The sequence below is a fragment of the Cnephaeus nilssonii genome (assembly GCF_951640355.1).
Source record: "Cnephaeus nilssonii genome assembly, chromosome: 21".
NCBI classification, from domain to species: Eukaryota; Metazoa; Chordata; class Mammalia; order Chiroptera; family Vespertilionidae; genus Cnephaeus; species Cnephaeus nilssonii.
The window spans coordinates 13,244,346-13,271,705 of record NC_137092.1 but is presented as its reverse complement, the minus strand read 5'-3'; the positions used below and the strand labels follow the sequence as shown (position 1 = coordinate 13,271,705).

The 27,360-nt window shown below is 50.4% G+C and overlaps 1 protein-coding gene across 3 annotated transcripts; it reads right to left on the bottom strand.

Annotated features, from left to right (window-relative positions):
- Window positions 1–13: 13 nt before the first annotated feature.
- PI4KB (phosphatidylinositol 4-kinase beta) lies at window positions 14–26,071 on the bottom strand. Of its 3 annotated transcripts, XM_079760624.1 has the most exons (13): window positions 25,715–26,071; window positions 19,876–19,974; window positions 17,896–18,832; window positions 13,192–13,236; window positions 10,587–10,814; window positions 9,547–9,774; window positions 7,217–7,326; window positions 6,302–6,406; window positions 5,960–6,083; window positions 4,655–4,920; window positions 2,163–2,295; window positions 1,793–1,913; window positions 14–852 (listed from the first exon to the last, which is right to left on the bottom strand). In XM_079760624.1, the coding sequence occupies exons 3-13, from the start codon at window positions 18,802–18,804 to the stop codon at window positions 671–673; spliced, it is 2,451 nt and encodes an 816-aa protein (XP_079616750.1). In that variant the 5' UTR covers window positions 18,805–18,832; window positions 19,876–19,974; window positions 25,715–26,071; the 3' UTR covers window positions 14–670. The 3 variants fall into 3 exon arrangements, with proteins under 3 accessions (XP_079616750.1, XP_079616749.1, XP_079616751.1); XM_079760623.1 differs by lacking the exon at window positions 19,876–19,974; XM_079760625.1 differs by lacking the exons at window positions 13,192–13,236; window positions 19,876–19,974.
- Between the last annotated feature and the right edge of the window lie 1,289 nt (window positions 26,072–27,360).

Sequence of the window (27,360 nt, the reverse complement as noted above, 5' to 3'; positions counted from 1 at the left end):
CTCAGAAATGACACATGGCTAACTAAGGACTTTATTTCAAACAAAAATTAAAAAATTGAGAGCTATTTCCCTGGGTGTGGGAAGGGATCAGGGCAAGGAATCCCTGTGGCGAGGCCCATTCCCTCACGTAGGGAGAGGGTTGTGATAACCCTTCCTGGCCTCTGTGACGCGGACCTCGGCGAGGGCAGGGCCCTGTGCCAGAGCCCACCTGCCAAGGGGGGGGCTAGGAGTCAGTCCCCGGGGGGAACAGTCAGGCAGCAGCATGGCCAAAGGCGAACCACAGGATCAAATTGTAAGTACCAAGAACCCACTCCCCCCTTCCTGGGACCTAGGACAGATTAAGAAGATGGCCTGTGGCAAGAACCTCTTGGACCCTGGCGAGGAGAAGAAAGGCCCAGTGCCCTCACATCTGTCACCTCTCTTCTCTGGGGGGCAGTGAGTCCTGTTGTCCCTCAGGTGGTAATACTGACACCGCTGGGCCAGGGAAGCCCCAGCAAGCCTGGACCCCACAGCTGCCTCCCTGGCAAGCTCTCCAGTCACCACATGATCCTTCGTATTTCTTGCCTTCCATTTCCCGTGGGTGGGTGGGTGGGTGGGGTTTCCTGGCTTGGGGTTTCTCCCAGGGAGGGTCCCCTGAATGCCCCACCACGCTGGGGCCTGAGAGAGGGTGTCACATGATGCCGTTGGTGAGGTACTGGAAGCCATCGTAGAGCTTGGTGGTGATGGACCGCATGCTGCCGTCCACCATCTGCTCCACCAGCAGCTGCAGTTGCTCCTCGGTCATGCTCATGTGGAACCTCTCCTTGAGGTTGCGGATGGTGCTGGAGCCGTGGAAGCAAGGGAGCTGAGAACCTGGGGAGGCAGGGAGGGCAGAGGCTCATGGACGGAAAGGAGGGAGGGCAGTGGTAACAGCCCCGCAAGACCTTAGAAAGACCCCTGAGCATGTGGGTGCAGTTATGCTTGTGCAGAGAACGGAGAATGGCGGGAGGCCCTGTCTTGCACCCGTCCTCATGCCATGCTCCAAAACCCCTCTATAGGTGAGGGCATGAGGGTAGAGGAGGGCAGGGGGCCAACACCACATCTCCCCCAGTAATAGCTGAGGGAGCCGAGTCTTAGGACCCAGAGGGAAGGCTGGGAAAAGGTCCTGGGGAATGGGCCCTGAGCTGGGCACTTATCTGGTTTGCAGGGCTCTGCCTATGCTACGTCTGACACTCACAGATGACCTGGGCCACTGTCGTCATGGCGCCAGACAGGGGTGCTCCTGAGCAACGGCGGCAACCTGTGGGGTGGGGGTGGGGTGGGGAGGAGGAGGAGACTGGCAGCTCAGAATGGGTGTATACTGCACCCCTAAGGAGTGGGGTTAGGACAAGGGCCCAGAGGGCTGGGAGAGGAGGGACAAGACTAGATGATGGCAGTGAGGACAGGACAGTGAGTGGATAGGTGACAGGTGAGGAACTTCTCAGCTCAGAGCGGGAGGGATGAGTATCGGGACAAGGAAGGGGCCTGAGGACGGCGACTGGAGGCCAAAGCCCAGGGGGGAGGAAAGGGGACTGGGACACCTGAGCTGGTGAAGAGCTGTGATGGGAGGGGGGCCAAAAGGCTGGAGAGGAGACCGTTCTCGCCGAGAGGAGGTAGTTTCTGGGGCCTCCGCCCATCTATCCCCTATCTCTGTCAGGAGGCATGTCCCGAAGGAGAAACAGGGCACTGGGTCAGAGCTGGGAACCCCTGCCCGCCTGGTGTCGAGGTAGAATGTACTTCCTAGAAATCCCCACCTGCCTCTCCCCAGCCCCACCTTGCTGCATGATCTCCACGATCTGCACCACCTTGTCCATGTGTTTCCGAGCAGCAATCAGCCCCTGCAGCATCAACATCTTGTAGTAGTTGAACATGTCACCATCCAGGCCGCCCATGACCTGTGGGGAGGAGGAAGTTGTGGGTATAAGGGCTCAGCGTACCCCCAGCCAGAACTCCCACCGTCAGGGCAAACATGCCAAACCCCACTACTTCCCAACTCTCAGCAGGCAGGAAGCCTTGGACACCCAGCCTCACCCTGACTTACTGCCATTTCTGTTCTGTTTGTCCATAATTTGGGGGGAGCCCACTAGCTCCCCGTCCCATGACAGAGAAAGAACACAGTGAGGCACCTCTCCTTCCTGACTCACGTCCACAAACTCTGTGGTCAGCTTAAAGGCTGACGTCTCAAAGCCCAGGTTTCGGGGAGAGCTGGACAGGATGAAACCGAAGTCAATGTGGATGATGTGGCCCTCTGCGTCCAAAAGGATGTTCCCATTGTGTCTGAGGAGGGCAAAGGAGAGGAAGAGGCAGTGTCAGTCAGTGTGAGGTGGCAGCCTCAAGCTGAAACTGGCCACGTGACACCGGGCAGGGAAGTCCCTGCCATGTTTCCTGTAACTCGGTCCAACCTCCTACGACCTAAAGCTACCACCGGAAACTGGAAATCAGGAACGTAAACTGCTAACAAAGGCTGTGGGGTCTGAAATCGCTTTTATTGACAACTTAATAGTTTAGGTTGTGATTCTATCACCCAAACTGATCCCAACCCAGAAGCAAGGGAAGAAAGCCTCTGAGGCTCCCCCAGCTGTCACAGGCCAAGCAGTTGGCTCAGGCCTCAGTCAGACCTATGTACTTGCATTTTCTGTGAGCCCCACCAGAAGGGAGTGGCAGGCTGGGAGGAGTTTAAGTGTAAAATAATGTGGGGGCTTCAAGGGTGAGTTCTAACTATGGTAAGTCACCCCAGTACGAAATGCCAGGCTGCAATGACCAAGGCCAGCTGCAGAAGAGGAGAGTTAAAGACGAGTCCAGGTCTGTGACCCCAGACATGAATAACCAGGAGGAGGAACAATGAACATGCAAAGCCTGTGAGGCCTGGCCCATTCAGGATAACCAGCCTCAGTGTCAACAGAGGCTTTGTTAGGCTGAGCGCTCCAGGTCTGAGGCCACCTTCTCCGCGGTTGGTCTGAGTGGCCAAAAAGAGGGACAGAAAGAGCCAGTCCCACCTGAGTCCCCTCTACTCTGGGAAGCACTACAAATTTAGCCACAAAGGCACAATCTTAAGCGCCAGAGAGATTCTCGCTGTCTCGGTTCCACCTCTCATCTTACCGGGGAGGAAACAGCCCTGAGAGGACTGGAGCAGTGAGGGAGGCTCATTCTGAGGCAGCTCAGGACCCTAACCTGCATCTGCTGCGGGGCCCGGGGCAGGGTTGCCAGTTCTTCCCACGGGCTGATTCCTTCAGGGCTTGACTACATCTATTCTTTTTTGAGTTATTATTAAAGGTTTCTCAGCTGCCTGTTCCCTTCTCCTCTCCCCCTTTTTTAAAGGATGAACTCTGACCTTCCAAATACCTTCCTGAAGGAAAGCCCTGCTTCTCTGCCTCCATTTACTCAAACCTGTGGCTCAGTTCTAGGCTGTGCCCTCGATTCGAAACCCTGACTGTTTAGGGACAGTCTAAAGCTTGTAAACAAATTCCTTATAAACAATTACATGTTCCTTCAGCCCTCAAATGCAAAGCCTCCACTGGGCTCATTTGTAGGGCTGACCAGATGGAATGAGCGCAGGTTCTGAAAGCTCTGACCGCCAGTCCCCTCATAGGAAACACCTGTCTGAGCGTTTTCAGCTGGTTTCCATGAAAGCATGTCGGGCCACAGCAGGCACTTACCAGTGATAGATGCTAGATTTCTGACAAGCTTCTCTGTTGGCTAGATCCTAAAGTGCCGCCGTGTCCTGGGAGCTCTGAAAGCTCGGCCATTGTATTTCTGCCTTCCCAGGGCAGCTGCCCTATGCCCGTGAGAGGTGCAACTCACAGGAGCATTCAGGATACTGACCCTGAGTCACGTCTGGGTGGAATTATTTTTGTACGCTATGTTGTTCACCTATATGTGAAGCTGGGCCTCATAACGGTCACGTGATATTGGAAAAGACAGCTCTGGGGAAAGCAATAAATACAACATTTTGAAAATTGTATGTTGGAATAAAAGATTTCAGGGTTGGGAGTTTCAACTCTGTCTCCACCATGCCTCTCATATCTTCTCCTTTCTGCTCTCAGTCACTACCACCTCCCTCAGGTCAGGACTCATTACCTCCTGCTTTGTTGCTTAAAGGCCTAACTATAACCACCCTCACTCAGTGCCTCAGGGTGCACTCACTAAACAAAGACGGGTCCTGTCATTCCTCACCTGCAAAGTAAACCCCTCAGCCTCACTGAGCAGGTGCTTCTAGTCTGGCCTCTGCTCACCTGTCTGACATCGCTGCCTACTATCCGGCCAGGTAACAGAGCCCAAACTTTTCTTAAAATGTTTATTTTTTGTTATTCGTTGCTCACACTGACTTGTTCCTCTGGAACTCTGTGTCCTTCCGCCACAGCTTCCTCTGCCCTCATTCTCCTTCATCCTTTAAGAGCCTGCTCGTTCAAACCCTTGCTTCTCCCCATAAATCCTTCATATCTCGCTCCTTTACCCTAGTACTTGTCAGTCTGTCTCTCTGGCTTAATGGCACGTGAACATGCCTGTCTCTGCTTAAAATATGTTGTCTCATCTTTTACGTCTTGGCAGTGGAAAGTGGTGGTGAGTATACAAGAACTACACATGAAGGGACAGAGATAGCCCTGGAAAAAAGGATGAGGGTCAGGAATTTACCTACCTGTCCTTGACTTGCAGCAGGTAGCAGACCAAGCAGTAGCCAGCGCAACTTTGCACGAAATTGCGCTGGGCACTGAGGAATGCCTCAGTGGTGTAACTGCCATGCTCCTGAAGGAAGTAATCGAGCAAGGAGAGCTGTGACTGTTTCTTCACCTGGTGGATGGACACAGCATTGACCACTGGTTCAATCATGCCACTGTCGGCCGAAATCACAAGAATCTTGTATGGCTTGATCCACAGCGGCACTCGCTCCTGTTCCCAAATGGACTGTGAGGAGACACAGGACCATCATCTTTCATTCAGATTGGGGGAGGAGGCGAAAAGCCCCGATCCCTAACCTTGGACAGTTCCCAGCCCTGGTGGCCTTGGATTCTAGTCCATCAAGTGAGTAAAACCCATGAGAACCAAGGAGTTTTAAAGAAAACCCAGGTTCTGACCAGACACAGGGAGGTGTATGGGAAAAGGCATCTTATAGGCAGAGAGAACAGGGCACCACACAAACAGCGAGAGTGGGAGCTATTGATTCAAATTCAAGGAACAGGGAAAAGGACTCAGGTCCACAGAAAGCTCCTCTAGAAAATGAAAATATCTGTGTAAAGAACTGGACTAAATAGGCGAAGCTGCTGGCAGGCGACCAACCCAGAGGCTCCAGGGACTGACGTCTCAGCACACTGCAACCCACTTACGAAGACCAGATGGGAGTTGTTATCTATTTATTTTATTGAATTTATTGGTTAATAAAATTATATAGGTTTTCTCTAAAAAAATTCCTTGTCTTCAGTGGGTTTTACTCACTTGATGGACTAGAATCTAAGGCCACCAAGGCTGGGACATTGGTTTATGAAATTATATAGGTTTCAGGTGTACAATTCCATAATATATCTACTGCATATTGTACTGTGTGTTCACCACCCAAGGTCAAGTCTCCTTCCATCATAATTTATCCCCCCTTTAACCTCTTCTATCTCCGCCCATCCCTCTTTCTCTCTGGTAATCACCATACTGTTGCCTGTGTCTATAAGCTTTTCACATGGGAGTTTTTGACTGAAGGACAAAGCCAGCAGCCTGAAGTTGGAGAATCAGAACGGGTGCAAATCACAGAAGGGCCACAAGAGGTTGCTGTGGAGCTGTTTTGTGGCTACTTGCAGGGGAAGTACAATAGGGAATAAGCTGCAGCTTTAGTTTAATCTACATCCAGTTTAGACCTGGGCAGGAAGCTGTCCTCAGCAGAGTCCCTTTGAACAATCTGTGTGGTCCCCTCAGGTGGGCTGCAGTGAACTGAGTCCCTTCTCCCTCCCTGTCTTACCTGCAGCTGTTTCAACACCTGGAAGGCCAGCAGCTCCTGCCGAAGATCATCCCCGCACTTGACAATGACTGACAAGAGCCGCCAATTGGGGAGATGGCCATAGGGGGAGCCCTCTCTGATCCGCCTGCATAAAGAGAAGCAAAAGGTGTCAAAAGGTGATGACAGAGACACAGCTTCTACAAAAAATGCAAATTCAACTCCCCACAAGGCAAGGACTGGGACTTCCTGGGAGCATGATGGATTTGCGGGGAGCCCAGTGGACACTGGGATGGTGCAGTGAGTTCCTGCAGTTGTCTCCAAGCTTTGAGAGGTCTAGAGACACCCGCCTCCCACCCAACTCACCGCACTTTCTCCTGCCAGGGCTCTTTGAGAGCAACTGCAGAAGGGTCTTCTGGGTCTCGTTTGAAGGCTGTGGGGGTGTGAGCCAGCTGCTCCGAAAGGCGCCGTCTAGCAGGAAGAAATGGTATCATTTGCTTGGAGGAGTTACCCCAGAGCCTCATGTCCCTGTCTGTGGCAGCACTGCCTGCACTGTTTCCTTGATTCTAGGCACAGAGAGAAACCTGGGCTGAGAGACTCGTGGAAGGAAACACGCCACTGATACCTTTTTGCTAACCTGATGGTTTGGAATCGTGATAAAATGATGATCACCAGGCCCTCCCATTCCTCTACCAAGATTCTGGTTCAGAACAGCTGTTGCTCCAGCATCTGCATTTTCAACAAGATCTCTCTCCCGATTCTGACATGTGAATCCTTGCACCCACTCTGAGAACGCTGCTCTAATTCCTCCCCCTGCTGCTTTCATCCCTTTGGAGTCCTTTTAACATTTAATTTCCTTTTTTTAAAAAAAATGCATTTTATTGATTTTTTTACATAGAGGAAGGGAGAGGGATAGAGTTAGAAACATTGATGAGAGAGAAACATCAATCAGCTGCCTCCTGCACACTCCCCACTGGGTATGTGCCCACAACCAAGGTACATGCCCTTGACCGGAATCGAACCTGGGACTTTTCAGTCTGCAGGCCGACGCTCTATCCACTGAGCCAAACCCGTTAGGGCAACATTTAATTTCTTTCTGTAGTAACCTAGTAATTTCTCCACCTGCCCCTTCACTGCCTCAAGTTGGTGGCCTCAGGACAAGGACAGAGTAAAAAAAGAGGAAAGGGAAAGACACAGGCTGACAGAAGAGGAGAGACAGGGAGAGACAGGCAGAGCCTTAAAGAGGGATGAAAAACGGGAGGCAGTGTGGTCTGGCCATACCGGATGTCCCCTGCTGCAATGAACACAGGCTCCTTGCTCTCCTGGCTGGTGATGCTGTCCACAGAGAACTGGGAGATGTTGTCACAGCTGTTGGTGTGCACTTCAGGGAGCTGGGGAGAGCAGGGGATGGCAGGTCAGAAGCGCTCGGCACAGGTCTCGCTTCTTTCACCTCCACAGATCACCTTGAGAGTTTTCTATCTGCAGATTATGATCATCCCTCTCTTCCTAAGTCTGCTCCAAACACCCTCCCCTGGTTACATACCATCCTGATCACTGGGACCCCAAACTGCCGAGGCACTCACATAGGCCCTACAGTGGTGTTTCTCAAAGTGGGAACTACCTCTATCAGAAACACCTGGTATGCTACTAAAACCATATGGAACCATCAATCTGGATTAGAATTACTGGGAATGGATCTGGAAGTCTGAACTTTTTTTTTTTTTTAACCCTTACTCAAGGACCTGCTTAGAGAGAGGAAGGAAGAGAAAGAGAGGGACAGGGAGAGAAAGAGTGTAGCATTGATGTGAGAGAGAGAAACATCGATCTCATATGTGTTCCGATTAGGGATCGAACCCACAACCCAGGTATGTGCCCTGACTGGAAATTGAACCCGCAACCTTTTTTGTGTACAGGACGATGCTCCAACCAACTGAGCCTCTCCAGCCGGGCTGGAGTCTGAATTCTAACAAGTTCTCCAGAAGACTCCCAGCACACCACTGCCATGGCCATCACAGAAAGCAGAGCTTTCAGTCATTTTTTAAAAAACTCTTTTCAGAGAGAGAGGGAGAGGGAGAGGGATGGAAACATCAGTGACGAGAGAGAAGCATCAATCTGAATTGCCCCTATTGGGGATCAAGCCCATAACCCTACCCCTACTGGGAATCGAATTGTGACCTCCTAGTTCATGGGTCGATGCTCAACCACTGAGTCACACCGGCCAGGCAGAACTTTCAGTCTTACACTGAGAGCTCCCACGGCTAGGGGTGCATTTACTAGTTTCCCTTAAGGTCCAGAACAGACTCCAGACTAGGGTCCATGACCATTTCTTCAATCTAATCTCCCCTTCTCCCTCTAACTATCAAGTCCCTTCTCTTCTTTTCCCTTTGTACCAGAGCATTTCTCCTCAACTCCATCATCACTTATTGTACACTGCCTTGTTGTAGATCTTAAATGTCTGTGTCCAATCTCCCCAACTGGACTGTAAGCTCAAGGACAGTCTGTCTTTCCCCAAAGCTGTGTCACAGCCCTACATGAAATCCTCCCCTGGCTCCGTACAACCCCAGAATAAAGTTTAAGTTTCTTCCCACAGCGTACAGGGTCCTGCCTCCAATCTGGCCCATGCGGGCCTCTCCAGCCTCATTTGTCACCACTTCACACATCGTACAGAATTTCTTTCAGGCCCTAAGACGAGCCACGCTCTCTTGTCTTCCAGTCATTGCACGTGCTATCCCCTCTGCCTGAATAGGTAATTCAAACCCATCTTTAGGCCTCAGCTGAGATATTACTTCCTTGAGGCAATCTTTTGGGGTGTGTCCAACCCCAAGTCTGGAGTAAGTGCTACCCCCACCATCAAGTGCTCTCATAATTCCCCATCCTCTCCAGCATAACCCGGGTCACACCACACTACAACTACCTGCTGGCTAGTCCTCTACTCTCTCCTGTTAGGTCAGAAGCTCCTTGCAGGCAGGGGCCAGGTCTTGTTCACTAGCACACAGCATTGAGGCACAAAGAAGGCCCTCCATAAATAGTTCTTCAGTGAATGAACGAATGTTTTTTTGTTTTTGTTTTTTTTTTAAATATATTTTATTGATTTTTTACAGAGAGGAAGGGAGAGGGATAGAAAGCTAGAAACATCGATGAGAGAGAAACATCCACCAGCTGCCTCCTGCACACCCCCTACTGGGGATGTGCCCGCAACCAAGGTACATGCCCTTGACCGGAATCGAACCTGGGACCCCTCAGTCCGCAGACCGACGGTCTATCCACTGAGCCAAACCGGTTTTGGCGCGAATGTTAATTTACCATTTTCTGCTTTTCTAAAACAAGTTTATATAGCAGGTATTCAATAAATATTTTGATTAAATCTCTCTCTCTCCTCAGCTTAGAAGTTCCTCCTTCCATTTAACCTAAATTCCTGCTGGAAAATGAGCTCTACCTGAATCTACTCCAAACTAGAGCTGTTCATAGCTTTCCCCTTTCATACCCAACACTACCTGCCCCTCTCATTTGTGCGTTGCCTCAGCCTGCCTCAGGGTGTTGTCTTGTCTCAAACACACCAGAAGCTCCTGGAGAATAGGTGTTGTGCCAGTATTACCTCTGCGTTCCCTCACCTCCACCTGCAGCTCGCCTATGTCGTCCACGGACCAGGCCTCATCATCGTTGTCATAGTTGGGCACAGTACTAAAGCTGCCTGCCCGCTGCTCATGGGTGATGCCGCATTCGGGCAGGTTCTCTACGGACCGTGTGCTCCGGATTCGGTTCTCCGGGATCCGGGCAGGGACATTGGTGGTGTCAAAGTTTTCACATTCAAGGACTTCCACATAGATCAGGTAGGGAGCCTGGGGGAAAGTGAGAACAGTATTTGCAATTCACCTGCACCACTGTCCCCCAAATCGCAACTCTATTAACACAGTTGTTCCTGCGGCCTGCTCCTAGCTTCAACCCGCAATCGTCAGTCCCCTGACACTGTGAATGCCATATTTAGGGTAGGAACTTGTCCTATGAACACCTATGTAAAGAATTTGGGTGAGAGAGTGCACCCAATCTTCAAAATGACTCAGCTGAGTTTCAAAATGTGTAGATGATGCAGTTGGGCAAAACCATTCCAAACTATCGGTTACAACCCATCAGAAAGGCGTGGGAGCCTCTCAGGGCTTGTCCTAAAGATAAAAAGACTGGGAGAGAGCGGGCACTGTTTCAAGCAGGGCTCTAACCTTCACTGCTTCTAAAAGGAAAATCTGAACCCTGAATACTATTCCAACCAGCAGATAAATTTAGCCAATTCTCTCCAATGTGAATAAGGCATAATCTCTCCTTCTTGCCCACTCTATTCAGAAAAAGACTTAGAAACAAAATATTTCTCTATTCCCATGTTGCTATATCTGGAAAGCCAACAAGTTATAGAGGGCTATAGAGAGGTAGAGAGTGACTCTCTCCTGAGACATGGCAAGAGGTGAGCTGGAAAGATCAGGCCTCTGTGGTCCAGAGACACAAAGCCCAGGCAGGGAACAAGAGGGCCCTCAGAATCACCACCACGAGGTCAAGTTAAGGTGGACACGTGCACATGAACCAGGAAGGAGTCTGGATGCTGGTCGGGCACCTCTAGGCACAGACACAAACCCTGGACAGCCATGGAGTAGAGCCCACCTACCTTGTCCTTGGAGTTGAGGACAACAGCCTGGGTGTGGGGCACGCGGACCACGTGGTGGTCAAAGCCAGCAGTGGGCAGCCAGACTCGGGCAGGGAGCTTATGGTTAAGCAGGGAGAGCTCTGAGATCAGCCGCTGTGTTTTCTGCTCCTTAGTGGGGAGCGTGGCCAACCGCTTGCCAATCGCCATCAAGGACTTGATGAATTCTCTCTCAGGAGCTAGTCTGACAGGCTATAGGAGGTTGGGGTGAAGTAAAAGACGGTAAAGAAACCATAGCAATAAGTGGCCCTCCCACTCAGTCACTCCTGACCGTGCAGGCCAGGGGTCTGTCTGGAGAACCCCAGGGAAGGAGCTACCTCTCAGCCTAGTAGATTCCACCCACCCCTGGCAAACTGAGCTGGGAACAGGTGAAAGCCAGCACATTCCTTTCCACAAGCTGTTCATTGGGGTAAAGGAGTGTGGAACCAGGTCTCTGGGATGCACTCCTCTTCTGAACCCGAGTTCCTCAGGAACTGTCCCAAGGCTTCCAGATGGGTGGGGGATACAGGACTCCAGAGTGAAGAGCTGCTTACACCTAAAGTGCTTCACCCATCTTGAGAATGAGGGTGTCCCTCTCCCCACCTGGATCCCTGGCCGAGCCCCAGCCCACAAGGCTAGGGAGGGGAGCCCCAAGTCAATAGCCCCCCTTTCAAAGGAGGACTCACTCCATTCAAATGACTTTTGTTGCTTTACATGGCATCCCGCCCACCCCACGATTTCTTACAAGAGGTCAATGCGCATGCAGGGGATGAGAGGATGAGCAGACTCGGGATTAGGGGATGATCAATGCGGAAAGAAAAAGCAGGTGGAGGGAGATGGTGTGGGCAGGTAGGTGGGGGAAGCAATGGCTCCTTTCCCTCCTCAACAATGGCCCTGAAGGCCCCTTTTCTGAGATTCCTCCTTGGGTCCTCTCTCTTCCCCTACTTCTCAGGACGAGGGTCCCAGATTGGCTCCCTGTTGTGAGCTTGGCTCCTCAGGCGGGCACTTCAATCGTTCCCAGAAAGGGCAGCCAGTCTGGGGGGTGAGGTGGGGTGGACTAAGCTAGACATGAAGAGGGGCTCTTTTCCCTAAGTCCTCCTACCCTAAGGGCATTTTATCAAGGTAGCCACCCAGCTCCCCATCCCGTCTCCCCTCAGCTAGATAAGAACAGTATCTCCTCTGTTCACAGAAACAGTATTTCACTCACCAGACTTTTCTCTCCCTCTCTGTGTCTTGCTTAGTTTCCTGATTGAGAATTTCTACCCTCACTCCCTCAGACTGCAAAAAAGAGCTTCTTTTGAAAGCTGGGCAGCACCGGCCCACCTCTGCATTGTGCAGAGCCAGGTTCGAAGGAACAGCTCATCTCTCAGCCTCTACCCCGCAAGGGGCTGGCTCTGGGGCCCCACAATAATGAAACAGGGTGTCTGGCTCAGTCACCAATGCCTTGTGAGGCAGGGTGAAGAGAGATTCAGGAAGACAACAGAACGAGGCTTCTGTGGTCCCTGGAAATATCCCAGGGGCCTAACAGAGAAAGAGAAAGAAAGGAAGAGAACTCACTTCTTCATTCATTCTGATCCCCTAATCCATCCACTCAGGTGGCAAATGGTCACTGTTCCAAGGATCCTCCACCCCAACCAATTCAGAGTCATTTCAGATTGAAAAAGGCACAATTCCTTCCCCTCTTCAAATCAGCATTTGGGATGGGGGCCCCTACGTCACATGAGCATGTTTGAAATGTGACCCCAGGCCTCCAAATACAGGCTCTGCCACGTGGGAGGAGATAGGAATCATGATTGAAAGGGGATCAGCACAGAACAGAGAAAACTGATTGGGTAGAAAAATAAAAAATAAAATGTAAAAAAAAATAAAAATCAATCATCCAAACTCCCAGAGGGTCCAGCATTTCCTCTCACGTCTCTGCCCAGCAACAAGGTCCAAGACCCTGTAGGACCGGAAGGCCAGGAGTTATTCCAGAGGCAACAAGAAAGGAGGATAATGATTAAGGAACATCCTGGGCAGGGAGCTGGGAAAGGGAAGAACTCAGACCTGGAAGAAATGTGGTTGAAGCTAAAAAGAAAAAAAGACTGTGGGGAGATAAAACTTTCCTTCAGACCAAATCCTGTTTGCTTTTGGAATCAGCTCACCCAGCACAGGGCCTAGCATTTAGAAAACACTGAATAAATATTTGATGGTCTGATGGCAGAAGCCATGGGGAAAGGGTCCTGGGTGGGAGAAACAGGATCCTGGGGGTTTCTGCCAAGCAGGTGTTGGCATCACTCCAGGGGTAAATTCTACCTCTCCCAGCTGTTTGATCTAGAGACCCAGGAGCTGGGGGCTAAATCACACTGCATCCCAGCTGTCCCTGGGAAAAAGATCGACTGAGCTCCACTGAGCCTGGGCTCAGGGCACTGGCGACAGGCAGGGGACTCCTCCAGGCCTGGGAGGCCTGGGAAAGAGGGGCTGATCTCCCAGGAAGAAAAGGCACCTTTTAACTCCAGCCTCGGCCTGGGGACTTAGAAGACCTGGGGACGGAGAGGAAATGCGGCCATGGGGGGAGCCTGCCACCCAGTCCCAGCCTGGCCCCACTTACGGAACTGAATGAGTTATCAATACTCTCGGTGCTGGAGGAGAGCTCCTGGGAAAGGGCCGAGGGCAAGGGGAGAAGAAAGGGGCAGGGAGGGAGGGGAGAGAGACAAAGGCAAAGAATTTAGGTCCAACTTGGATCACACCTGCTTCTCTTGTGTAGCTCTACCTTTCTGCTTTAATGAAAGAAAGTCAACCCAGAAATGCCGCTTGCCCAGAGTTATGACACTGTGGGAGAAGCTGGAAGGCTAGCTCAGACCTGAGGCCAGAGGGTTGAAGGGACAACAGCCTCTGTTTTTTCACTTTCTTCCTTTCTATTCTTGCCTGCAGGCACTTTCTTCCTGGGACAGAACCCTAAAGCTGGGACCCTTAGTGAGGTAACCCTGCTCTCAACCAAACCCTTCTCTGTGGAGGCACCACAGAGGGACTGCATTTAACAAGCTGCATGGCCCCTTACTACCCATACTGGAAACCCTGTGTTCCTCTAGCTCAGGGGTCCTCAAACTTTTTAAACAGGGGGCCAGTTCACTGTCCCTCAGACCGTTGGAGGGCCGGACTATAGTTTAAAAAAAACTATGAACAAATTCCTATGCACACTGCACATATCTTATTTTGAAGTAAAAAAACAAAATGGCAAAAACACCCGCATGTGGCCCGCGGGCCATAGTTTGAGGACGCCTGATCTAGCTTCTTGGAAGCGTCAAGGAGGAAGCAGAAAAGCTAAACTTCCAGTGCCAGGTGTATGTCCTCTCAAATCAGCCTCATTATCACCTGGGAAGCCTCATCCCAACCTTAAATCATGTGACAAGGGTACACAGACCCATGAGCATGAAACCTCTGGGCTAGATGCTGCTGGAGTAAAGGATGAATACCGTTCCTATCTACCAAACCTCCACAGGCTTCCTACCAGGCTATTTCACATGACAACCAATTACAATGTGTTGTCGTAAGTTGGGAGCTAGGTCCTAGCTTACTCCCTCTGAGAAAGCTGAGCAGCTGAGCAGCAGCTGTCCTGGTCCCAGCCTAGGGTGTTTATCTAAACCTTGCCTGTGTCTTACTGGGATTGGTGAGCAAAACAGGGGAAAGGGCCAAGCTCATTCAGTGGCTGTGCTACAGCTCATGCACCGGCCCATCCTGGGTTCTGTGCAACAAGCTCTCCCAAAGCAGGGAGAAGGGCAATATTTGTGCACAAACCTGCAGTTAGGGGAGGGGCCTGGACTTAAGAGACAAAGTCCTGGGAGCTCTCAGGGCAGAAGGGCAGTGGCCACTGAGCTTTTACTCTGCAATTAGCATTTCAAGAATCTACTTAATTCAATTCTGTGGTGTAAGTTCTATTCTGGCTGGAGGTCCTGTAGTCAGGCCGTTCCTTGAAGAATCTGGGGAGAGAGGCACTTTGAGGGAGAAGCCAAGCCAAACACTCCCAAGGCAGGGAGATCTGAGGCCGTGAGGACACCAGTCTATTAGGACTTAGTGGTTCCACTTCTACCCGTGCACTGGTGGGGGAAGTAAGAGCAGGCAGGAGGACGCTGGCTCCATGAACAATGATCCAGCTGAGCCTCCCACAGACAGGTCCTGTCTGACTCATTAACAGCCTTGGGGGAGGGGAGGCATATCATGATCGACTCCTCTCTCCTGCTCTGTACACTTGAGTCACTCACACTGAGTCAGCTCCAAGGAGAAAAGCTGCGTCCAAGAAGCTGGTATCGCACCTTATCGGGCTGGAAGGCCCACTGGGGCTTTCAGTGTGACATGCAGCAGATTTCTCTGTACAAAGGTTGCAGTTCTGGAAAGACAAAGCTGATCCACTAGCGTGTCATTATGTGGGGCAGGGTGTGGGGTAGGACGTAACTCGGCCCCTCCCTAGGCCAAATGATGTACCATTTGGTTATAAATGGGAAGGGAAACTGCCTAAGCACAGTTCCCTGGCTAGGCTGATAAAAACGGTTTTGAAGAGGTGGGCTTTGGGGATGGCAGAGGGGAGAAGGCAGTGCTCGAGTGCTGACTGTCGGGGAGAGTGTCAAGGACCCCTCGTTAAAAGAATAGGAGGCTCTGTGAGATCGGGGAGAGAAGGGCTCTCAGGGAGAAGCAGCCTTCTCCGGCCTCACCCTCGAGAGCTCCTGTACTGGTGGCAGGAGCGCAGGGTTAAACTCAGACCCTGTGGGGAAAGCAAGGGATGGGAGCAGTCAGGTCTCCTTCTACTAGAGTCTCTGTTCAGAACTTAGAAAACTATGCGCCTGGTGTTAGTAAGCTGTATACATCTTCCTTATATGTAGGAAACAACTTTTCAAGAGTCAGAAACTCCACCAAAACACTGTTCAAATAAATTCAGTAAAGTTTCAGGATACAAAATCAAGAGCCACAAACTAAACAGTGCCCTAGATAATGGGGTCTCCATGTTACCGTGTAAGTTCCTGGAGAGAAGGACAGCATTTTATCTTCCATCCTCCACTGCCTCCAGCACGGGGCTTTACACATTGTACAAGCTCAACAACTATTTGTTGAGTGAATGAATGTTGCATGACGGGGAGAAGGGGAAGTATTGGTATTTGGGGGACAAAGGTCTTGACAGATGTATCCTCAAAATGCCAAAGGCACGTGGAGAGACCTCTGTGCTGCAGGTTCCAATGCTTAGACTCCTAGTGATATTCCTGTTTACTCTCTCACTCTCACATTTCCTGAGGAGCTGCAGTGGACTCAGGTGTCTCATCCTGCCAGCATCAGATAACCTGGAGGCTGGGATGCAGTATCTCCTTCCTCTCCTAGGTCTGGTGTTCCACCATAACGAAGCCAGGCTGGGAAGAATGGCAGCTGGAGAGGCCACACTGAGGATTCAGGCACTCACAAAACCCCTGCACCTCAGTGTGCTGCCCATAACCTCACCTGAGCAGGGTGATACAGGGAAGAGGGACTAAGGATTAGAGGAAGAAAAGCCCTGAGGTTCACCCTTTCTGATGCTAAGATGAGGACACAAAACACAGAGGAAAGGCAAGCCTGACAAGAGGCACCTGGGGTTCACTTCCAAGTGCTCACACTCATACTTCTATAGACTTGACCCAAGAGGAAGAACCCCAAACCTTTCATGACCCTAGTCTCTCCAGATCTGGATGATTCTTCCTGCTTTGCAACAGCCCCCTTTATGGCCTTGGGCTTCCCTGCCAAGTACAACCAGAAATTGAAATGGTACTTTTGGTTCTGAGAAAACAGGGGGGCTCTGCCCATGCCTGGATGTGGGAACCGAGGTGGCTAAGCCTCGGCTGTTCTTCCCCAAATGGACTCTGACAGCTGAAAACCAGGAAAGCAGATGCTGGGAAATAACCAAGACAGATCAGCTGAATGATCAGGAGTACCAGCTGTGATGTGAGCTCCAGTCTGACAGGCACTAGTTGAGAGACCTTGGGCAAATCGTCTAGCCTCTCTAAGCCTGTTGACTCAATGGTAAAAAAAAATATCTGTCTGCTAGGGTGGTTGTGAGGATTAAATGTAAAATACTTCACATGATGCATATAAGAAGCGCTCAATAAATGTTAGCTTTTAGCCTCACTGTTATTAAATGGATCACAATAAAATACTGAATTTCCAGAGAAAGCAAGCTCTATAGTCTCCTTCTCTCCTGTGCTTTCCCTTCCCTAGTCACTATGACCTCCTTCTTGCTGAAAGAAGTCCCACTGTATCAAAACTGTGGGTGGGTTATGTGCCCCACAAAGGCAGATGCCAACACCATGGCTATATGCATTTTCTAACAACTGCAAATTCCTCATTCTTTTCTCCCTTCTTTTCTGTGCTGGGCTGGTCGCCAGGATGGGAGCTAGGCTGGTGGTGAGTCAGAGGGGGGAACTGGGGCACCATTGTCTGGCTGGGATACCAGGTCACTGACACTTGGTTGTCCATTGGGCAACTTCGCCTGCTGACAATGTGGAAAGGAAGGTGAGTATAACCTACTGATGGGCTTATCTCTTCCCTGCTCTGTATCCTAAATGAATATCTACAACTACTGCTGTAGCTCAGTCTTCTTTCTAGACACTGGGCATGTCCGTGATTTACTCTATACCAAGATTGCTTCCTTCTTTCCTTGTGCTTCTCCTAAATGATTTGGGAGAGATCAACCAACATCCCTTCCCCTAAGAAAAGGCAGGTAGCAGGCATGCTGCAGATGCCTCAGTGATAAAGAATGAACCTTACCCTTATGAAAACAAAAAGCAGGGTCTTCAGGGAGTGGGAGGGAGGGATTATGAAGAGTGGTCAGGAGAATGAGGCTGAGGTTCTATTTAATATCTCCCCTTCCCCAGCACACACAAAATTCACACACATAGTCCCTTCTCCTCCCCATGGTTGCTGCTCTGAGAGGTTCTGGTAGATATCCCAGGTCTCAAGTCAGGGTGGGGAGGGTCTCTGCCACAGTTCCCAGTAAGGAGTTAATGGAGTGGCAGTGCAGTTCAGTAAAAACAACACTGGACACAGTCAGGTGTACCAGCCTTGCTTTTAGCTCTATGACCTGAGACAAGTCACTTTATCTCTCTGGGTCTCTGAGTTCTTCCTTTGTAAAATGAGGCAGCTGGAATACATGAATTCTAAGGTTTGTTTCCATTCTGACATTCCATGCTTTTATCAGTGAAATGAAACAGATGGAAGGAAAGAAAAGGACAGAGTGACCCTATGTCAGACATCCTGTCTCCATGCCACCTTGCCCCTCTGTCCCTCCCAGGGATTTTACCTCATCCTCATTCTCCACTTTGGGGTTGCTGGCTGTTCGTTTCAGGTTGCTGCTGAGACTTATACTGGCGGTGGCATCTGACTTAGAGCGCTGGTGAGTCCTTTTAGAGGGAGACAGCCCTGTGTCAGGGGCTGGGCTCAAGGAGGGCAGCTCCCTCTTTCGGTGAGCTGGCTTCAGCTCATCTGAGAGGATCAGCTTCCGTAGCTTGGTCCCACGGGAGTGTCGCTGAGTGGAAATGTGCATGTCTGAAGAGTAGGCCCCGAGCAACAGGGCACACTGTAGGGAAAAGTTAATGCTCTGGCGGCACCGGTGGACTATGTAGGGCTTGATGGCGTCACCTACGTCCTCATCCATGTGGATGTACATGTTAAGCAACTGGGGCAGATAGAAGTCCACGTCCTCGTTGCGAAAGCAGAAGAGCCGATTGCCGATGTAGGCTTGCACTCCCGGCTCCTTGGAGTTATACAGGTATGAAATGGCCATGGAGATGTCAAATAGTTTGGACTCAAACAGCCTCAGCAGCCAGGACTGTTTGGCTGAGTTGTTCTGCCGCCGCCTTCTTGCTCCCTTGGCTGTGCCCGAGGCCACAGTGACCCCCATCTCATCTTCCTCCTCTCGTATCTGGGCAGGAGGATCGTCCAGGCAGCGGATCTCACTGTCCACACCATCCCCATTGACCACCTCCAGCGGAGTGCCTCTGCTAGAGACGGCCACGCCTCCGTGCAAAAGCTTGACCTTCTCTAGCACCTCCTGGCAGGCTTTTTGGGCCACTTCGGGGTCAATCACTGATAGCTCCCCGACCCCCTCCGTGATGACGCTTAGCAAGGAGCCCCCGTTATTCCCTGATGGACCAGGCGTGGGCTCAGAAGCTGGCTTCAGGGGCGCAGGTTCCACTACCGTGTCTCCCATGGCCACAGCCAGACTTCGAGCTTCCAAGCTACAGGAGGGAGGAGGGAGAAAGGAACAGAAAGGGAGACACATAACATAGAGGTTAGTGGTGCCACCCTCAGGTCTTCCCTTTGCCATGAACCTTCCCAGGCACCGCCTCTCTTTGTCTTTCTGGACTCCTTCAGAAACAGATGAAGCGCCATCTCCCGCCAAGAAGCTTTCCCTGGCCACCTCCCCTCTGATCACCGCTTTCCCCTTCATTCCTTCTGAATTTAGTTACTCAGCTTGGGCTCTGTTCCTAACTTGTATTTGCAAAATGTTGCTTTCTATGTGTTATGTTTATATAGGGTTACAAATTCTTCAGCTAGATTGAAAAGCAATTCTGGTCTTATTCCCTTGTCCCTATTCTATCTTTGTGCTCTTCCCATGTCTCCTTTAAAATGCCCGCCCATAACCTTTTTCTTTTCCTCTTTAAACTGTACTTCCTTCCTCATTAACACTCCATACACAGGTCCTGAGTATCTCACCTTTATTTAGTATTAAAGTCTTGATGTATTTTTCTAGTTAGTGATACATTTTTACCTTCCCTTTTAGAATCAAAGTTCCCATGGAATAAGGGCGAGCAATACCAAGCCAAGCTTCATTTGGAAATAAATACCTCTAAAACAACTATCAACCACCCTGCTGAAGTTGTGCCATTTGTCTGACTTCATGATGTCATTTCCTCTTTCTCCAGTGCTGTGGCAGCTAAAGCATAGTGGAAAGAGTCCTGAACTTGCGGTCAAATAGGCTGGAGTTAAAAATTCTGCTATTATGAAATGTATAAACTTATGCAAGTCATGTGGCTTCTGAGTTTCAGTTTCCTCGACTGCAAAAATGAGAAAAACATAGGTATTTATACCTCACTATTGCCACACAGAATAAATAACTTCGCGCACGTAAAAAGATGGAGCATAGTCTCTGGCACAAAGCAGCACTCAGTAAATGCTAGTTGAATCCTAATTACTGAAAAGCTTAGTAAACTGTGTGTGTGTACCTGTGTGCGTGCACACACATATACTGTTTATTATAAGGGAAGTGAATTACAGTTACCTTGTTGTTTGAAAATCTTCCAAAACATTTATGACAGCCCTCTGCTATCCCAACACTACTTTCCCCATTATCATACACACACTCCAAGAATTGGAGGGGCTGTGGGAAGAAAAAAAAAAAAAGGAAAAGAAATTAGGCTGGAACTCATGGGTCTAGAACATCTAAAGAACAGGGGGAACAGGAATTACACAACCAGGAATCCCTCTCTGGAGGGCGTCTTGGGAGGAATTTCAGTGAGAACACTGCTGACAAAAGCCATTGCCTTCCTAAAGCGATTCCCCAGAGCCTCACCAAATCCAGATCAGGAGAATCAGTGCAGAACAGAAAGAAATTTCAAAGTAAGGACCGGGAGAGGCACACAATGTCAGATCAACCCAGCTCAAGAGTATGACTGTAGTCAGCTCAGAGGCGTCCTCACAAAAATGCAGACAGAGTGAATCTAAAACATGCTCAAGGATGTGAGCAACAGAAAGGCACAGGCTGCTGTAGAGCTGGAGTGCAGGTAATTTCCAACTAACAGTGGCATCACCTTTGACCCTAGTGAACCTGGGTACATATACTTTGTGGAGGTGGAAGGAGGCTCCAGATACAGATGCACTAGTCACTCTGGAAAGCCCCATTTTCCACTGTCCCTTCTTACACCTCTAACATGTTGAGTCCAGGTTACTTTCATCTGCCCAATATTCTGTAGTCTAGCTCCCTGTCTCCCAGCAGTCAGCATTAAAATCTTGCAGGAAGGCAGAGGGAACTCTTCTGTTCTCAGAGATCACCAAAAAAGGCTACTTCAGTTTATCTTTCTCCCAACTCCGTCAAGTAAGACGTTCACTCCCGAATTTATATCCCGATGCAGTTTGAGTTTGTCATTGGTAAAAAAAGGTGGCAACTCTTTCACTATACTCTCTCCCCAAATTATGCAGTGCCTTCTGAGCAGTAGAACCAGCATGGCTGCCTGCATGGATTTGTCTCTACTCGCAACTACGGGTTACACAGGAATAATAAGAAGAAAGCTTTAATCATCCCCTGCCACACCTCTATAGGGCACTCTGCACCAGAAGGTCATTCTAATTCAACTGGGACCACTACCTTTTAGGTCTACTTAGAAACTCACATGACAGCTTCAATCGTTTCATGCAAACAACCCTTTTTCTTCTCAATCTCTCTATGCTTGGCACATCTTTCCCATTTTCTCTACTCCAGAGACTTTCAAGTCACCAACACCTCGTAAGGCCCACTTTTCAAAACTTCCAAGGAAAATGAAGTTAAGACCTTCTCCACATACAGCGTCTCAGATCTCACCAGGAAATGCAGCAGTTGTCTGCTCCAATTGATCACAGTGGGGATTATTACTGGCACCAGTAAAAGAGGTAAGGATAACATTTCTTTCACCCTGGGACTCAGCGAGGAATCCCCTCTGACAGTATTCAGGGGACTTTCCCACTGAACAGAAACCCCATTTGGCAGCCGTTACTCCCCAAGGAACCAGACGATGTCAAGAGGTGCAGGAAAAGCAGACTTCTCTCCTATAGAAGCAGCTCTGCCACTGGACACTGCCCAGCTGGGCCCCCTCCTGGCCTCTCTGAGCCTGCATCTGAAGCAAACGGGGGAAGGAAGTACTGAAGGGAATGTAGGTTGTTTTTGTTAAATTTAGACAATAAAAAATAGGAAAGGTATTCTCTAAAATCTAAATCCAGATATGGTCCTCAATATCAATTCATTCACTTTCAAATGCAAAGAAAAAATAGCATTGATAAGGAACCATTCTAAAGTGAAAGGACTAGAAAGTGAAAGGAAAAAGGAAGAAACAGGTCCTGCAATCAGCACCCTCCTTACAAGCCAGAGAATAAGTAAAAACAGAGAAGACAATCCAATGTCTCCCAGGGCTCTCCATGACATTCAGACGAATGCGGCTCCACATGTTGCACTAGGTGCCCGATCGGGCCTTCCAATGAGACTGGAAGGGAATCGAAGGGGCCCCCCTTACCCCGGCCAAGCAGCTGGCTTCTAGGGAAGGGGAGCGAACGGCCTGGGTTCCACAGCTGTGTCTGGGCAATGTCGGGAATCCGCATCTGAGCGTCAGGGGCGTTTTCAGAGCAGAGCAGCTGTAGAGGGCAGAGGGGCTGCAGGCATGTGTTCTGTGTGATTGAGCATTTAAGTAAATGTCTCCAGAGGACTCGGGTGAGGGAATGTTCTCACTTAACTTGGCTTTCCACTTCTCTTCGCCTCAAAAGATTCTATGCCAACAACCCTCCATTGGCCTCCTTTAAAGGATTTACTGAACTGGTCTCTGCTAGGACAGGATGGTAAAGAGCCCTGAATCCATCCCCTCACCCTGTTCATCACCATTCCCTTCTTCAAATATTTTTCCATGGGCTAAATAAATATGAATTGGTTCAGAACAATCCCCATGTTTTTATATGTTCCTGTATTTTCACAGAATGGCCTTTAAAAGATCATCTGATTTCGTGCTCTGTCTCCAAAGAGAAGGTGAGATCAACTTTCCTCCTCCTTTGAGATGGATCATATGAATTGGAAAAAGGGAAAGCGGAGCCAATATCTTCATCCCACAAGATGGGTAGTTACGAGAGACTGTTCAAGTTAATGGAGCCCAGCCGGCGTGGCTCAGTGGTTGAGCAACAACCTCTTTCTCTTTCTCTCTCTCTCTCTCTCTCCCCTCTCTCCCTTCCTCTCTCTCTAAAATCATTAAAAACATTTTTTAAAAAGTTAATGGAAAAGAGGGAGCATCTGATATCTTGCTCCCCAGTGTATGTCATCAGTTTGGCTCAAACTCATAAACATTCTTTAAAAATTGTTAATGGAAAAGAAAAGGAGGTTCAAATATGTTATTTAAGGTTTCCTTAATAATGAAATAAAAGTAACATAATCACTTCCTTAAGTGAAAATGACATAATCACGTAGACAAGAGGCATAAATCCTAGAGCTTAATCCTCTTTGTAACAACTAATAAATCAAGAAATAGACACAAGCGTTTTATCTGAAGTTCTGGCAATAACCTTCAGAAGTCAACACTGAGCTAATGAAGAGGTTAATTCTAAAGGAGGAGGAGAAGAGATGAATGGAAAGTCCTGCTGCTTTTCATCATAAACTCTTATGTGCCATTGGATTTGTTACCAAGTACACATATACCTTTTATGATGATTTTTAAAAAAGCTGCTCTTCAAGAGAGACTCCACATCACTCGAGGCTACTTGTTCTCCTGTTGAGAAGTTACTTCTCATGCTTTAAGGAGGTCTCAGCTCATCTTTCCCCCTTGACCTCAATGATAGAGATGGAGATTGAGTACTACTTTTTCCTTGTAGAAACAAAGGGCCAAGCAGTCAAGCAGGCTCAAGCCCTAATAGAAACCAGGTAAATGGTTACCCAAAGCCCCAAGGGGGGTTGGCATCTGGAGAGAGGGCATTCTCAAGCTACCAGCAGGAGGGCAGTGGTCTCAGGATAGTTGAGTCAATATTGAATCAGGCTGAGAACTCTCTCTGCAGTGCCATGGAGCTAGTCTAAGCAGATTCCAGCCAGACAGCCCAAGCCAGCTCTGGGAGCCTCTGCTGAAACAGACGACAAAGAAAGCAACCTGTACACTCACCTCTCTCTGAACTGATCCTCCCTGCTGCAAGCCCCAAATGGGCTTGGACTAGGTTCTCTCTTATCTCATGCCAATGACTGAAAGATTCCTCCCAAAGTTCTTCCCCAAATCAAAGAATCTCAATTTGCTGCTTTGGATGGTGTTCAGCAAATATGTTCTCATGCAGCGTGAACCCAGCTCTGAGAAGCAGGAAAACCAAGGAAATACGATTTCTCTTCGGAAGTGCTTCCAAGGAGTAAAGCTGCTCCTAAAAAAGGGAGGTGATGAGCAGACTGCACTCTGGCTAATGAGGAAAGACAAGGGAGGAGTGGGATGAGGTTGTGTGATTGCTTTCAAACAGGCCTAGAGCCGGAAGATGAATGGAACTTCACGCGTCCTCTTTGCTATCGCAGGCCGAGAGAGAGACATGGCACGCAAGGGGGCAACTAGTTTCCTAAGTCCCAACTCACTCCAATTCTCTTCTCCAGCTAGCTTCCTCAAAGGTCTTGGCCGCAAACATCCTTTCCACCTATGGAATCTGGAGTTATGGATCAAGTACAAGAAGACGAGCTCGGCAACTATTGCAGTGGCGGAGGCGGGGGGGGGGGGGGGGGGGGGGCGGCGGGGGACTGTGAGGGGGGGCAAGGTAGATGGAAGAAGCAGGCCTGGAGCTTGTCTTTCAAACAGATTTACTCCCATGGTTGTAGACTAGACCAAGGAAAATTCTCCAGACAACTCAACCACTGCTAATAACTTTTGTCTGAGAAACCCAGAATGCTTTGTAAAAAAAATAAACTGAGTCTACCCCCTGCCCCCAACCCATATCCTGCTATTAGCCTATCACTGCCCTGATGCCTATAGAGTGGGCCACTTTCCCAAAAATGTCACTCTAGAGGTCAAGTAGGAAGTCACGTGAACCCCGAAGTCCTGGTTTTGAATGTGCACGTTCTTCCCCTTGTTCCTGGGCTCCTTTGCCCAGTTACCCCCCAGCCCCACGCCAGCCTTCAGCTCTTGTGGAATAAACCAAAACGACTCCAGTAAACCAGACAGTAAACTGATTCCTTTGGGATCTGGGCAGGGGGTTGGGAGGTCATTCTACACTTTGATCCCTTTAAGACAAGCCTAAAATTATATAATTTAAAAAAAAATTTTTTTCCCCCTCACAACTTCATTCAGTTTCCCGGCAGGACTGTTCATCCCTCCTAGAGGCTGATCCTGAGCAGTCAACGAAGTGTAATCGGACAGGGACTTCTTCAAACCGGGCTCCCTCCTCCAGAAACGCCCTGACGTCCAGAAAAGCCCGGGAGACAGCTGAGGACGCCCCTCCTCCCAACACATTTTCTTCTCGGCTCCAGGTTTAGCTGATCCTGAAGTAAGTGGTGTGCGGAGGGAAAAGAGCATGACCGAGAACCCAGAAAGACCACAGGGAAAACAGGGCCAGGTGTCACGAGGGTCAGCAAAGCCCCGCCGCGCAGGGGGAGAAGGTGTCCGAGTTGGAGACCCTGAACGGGAAGAGGGACAGGAAGAAAGCTGCCACGGCTGGAGTATTGAGGAGGGGGCAAGGGAGGCTGGAGAGAGTTACCGGAACCCTAAAACACCAGAGAAGGGTAAGGACCACGGTTCAAGCCCAATTCAAAGGATGGTTTGGGAATGAGGGTGAGACCCCCTGCGGACAGGGACACAGGCAGCTCCCGGGAGGGAGCCGGGAGCTGGGTGGTGGGCGGTGCGGTAATGGAACCTGAAGAAGCGAGGAAGCGGGGGGGCGGGGGGGCACAGCCTTCAGCTCAGGGAAAGGGGACCCCGGGGCGGGGGCTGCACAGAGGCATCTGTGGGAAGGGGCAAAGGACGAAAAGGGATAAAGGCGGAGGCCCGGGGAAAGGTTCGGGGCAGGAGCACAGGCTGGGAGGACAGACCGACAAGGAGGGACATTACAAGAGGCGTCCGAGGTGAGAGGAGTTCCCGACTTGAGAGACAACATAATTCGGGAAAGGCGGCAGGGATAGGAGGGAGGGAGGGAGGGGGGAACCCCCGGGACAGAGGGCGGAGCTAAACAGAAGAGGAAGCCAAAAGGCAGAGAAGTACCCCAGGCTTGGTTGGAAAAGGGGGAGAAGGAACCCGGGGTGCAGCTGCCACCGGAGGGCAGTTTTGTGGTCGAACCTACGTGTGGGGGCGGGGGAAGGCTGTGCGGGACGGGGGTGGGTGGGGGGAGAGGAACCCCCACAACACAGGGCAAGGGGGGCTCACGGAGTAGGAGTCGCTTACCTCCGGGGGACCCCCGCGGAGGGGGTGCGGGCGGTCGGGGTCGGGCTGCCGACACCGCCGCCTCAGCAGCAGCGGCCGCTCCTGGGTTCCATTGGCCGCCTGCGCTTCCCTGACAGCGGCCGCGGCGGCTGCACCAGGCCCCGGCGGCGGGGCTGCCCTCGGCGCCGCCTGAGGGGGCCTTCGCGCTGCCTCAAGTTCGGCCGGGCTACACAGGCTCCTCCTTCCTCCCTCCGCACAACCGAGATCCCCCCCCAAAAATATCCCCAGTAGGCCTTGATTCTTCTAAACCCAAGCCCTTTTCCTTGGGATAGGCTTCCCTGCTTCTCCGACGCTCAGGCCCCCCTGCCATCCCATAGTAATCTAAGGAGTCCAGTGAGCTGCCTGAAACACGCCTGCTCAGAAATAGGAAAGGGGGCGGGGAACAGATGTTTGGGAGCGGGAGGGGGCGGGGAAGAGGTCAAGGGGCGGGGCCTACGGGTGGAAGGAGCGGCCAGTCTTTGGGAGGCGGACCTAAAAGGTGGGGTTTGGGAGGCTAAGGAGGCCGAAAGGGAAGTGAATTTTCCTGAATCAGGGGCTGGGGCTCCCGGCGTTGAGTGGCAGGCGGGCGTGGGTACCCAGCTAGAGGAGGAGCACAGACCTATTGCGTACTTCCATAGGTACATGCAAATGGCATGTAAATAAGTCCGTTTGCGTTAGCGAATAACCGCAATCAGTGCCTTTACCTCCTCCCCTCTTCTCTTAGTAAATCAGGCGTGGAATGGACGCTGGGGCCAGTGAGAGAGGGAAAGAGGGAGGGTGGGCGGAGAAGATAGTCACCCTCGAATACCCTTTTCCTGTTCATTTTAAAGGACGGGGCCCAGATGACGCCCCTGATCGCTTCGGGAATCTTTCCTACCTTTAGTGGTGCGACCTGAGGCCACGGTTCTGCCTCGGAAGTCACCACTTGCCTGGGTAGCCTTTGGCCTCCGGCCTCTGGACCTCGATCCCGCTAGGGAGCGGCTGGACAGGGCCAGTTTGGGAGAGGTGAGTGAAATGACAAAGGCTTGGAGGGCACAACCCTTTCTTCAAAACAGAACAAAATCATATGAAACTAAACGAATACACAAAACCAACCCTGCAGCCCTAGCTGGCTTTGCTCAGTGGATAGAGCCGTTGGCCTGTGGACTGAAGGGTCCTGGGTTCGATTCCAGTCAAGGGCACATGCCCCGGGTTTGCGGAGTGTGCAGGAGGCAGCAGACCAATGATTCCCTTTCATCATTGATGTTTCTCTCTCCCCTCTCCCTTCCTCTCTGAAATCAATAAAAAATAAAAAATAAACCAACCCTGCAAATGACCTCTGTTGTTGGTTTTGTGTATTTGCCAGCATTTTTATTGATTGGAAGCTCTCTCCATCAGAACCTCTGTCCCAACCCTCATAGGGCCTTATTTATTTTACATCGAGGCTAGTGTTTATTTTGTATTTTTATTGATTTTTAGAGAGAGGGGGAGAGAGGTAGAGATAGAAACATCGATCAGAAAAAAAACACCATCCATCTGCTGCCTCTTGCAGCGCTCCCCCCCCCCCCTCCACTGGGGGTCAAGCCTGAAATCTAACAGTTGACCTCCTGGTTCCTGGGTTGATGCTCAACCACTGACCCACACCAGCG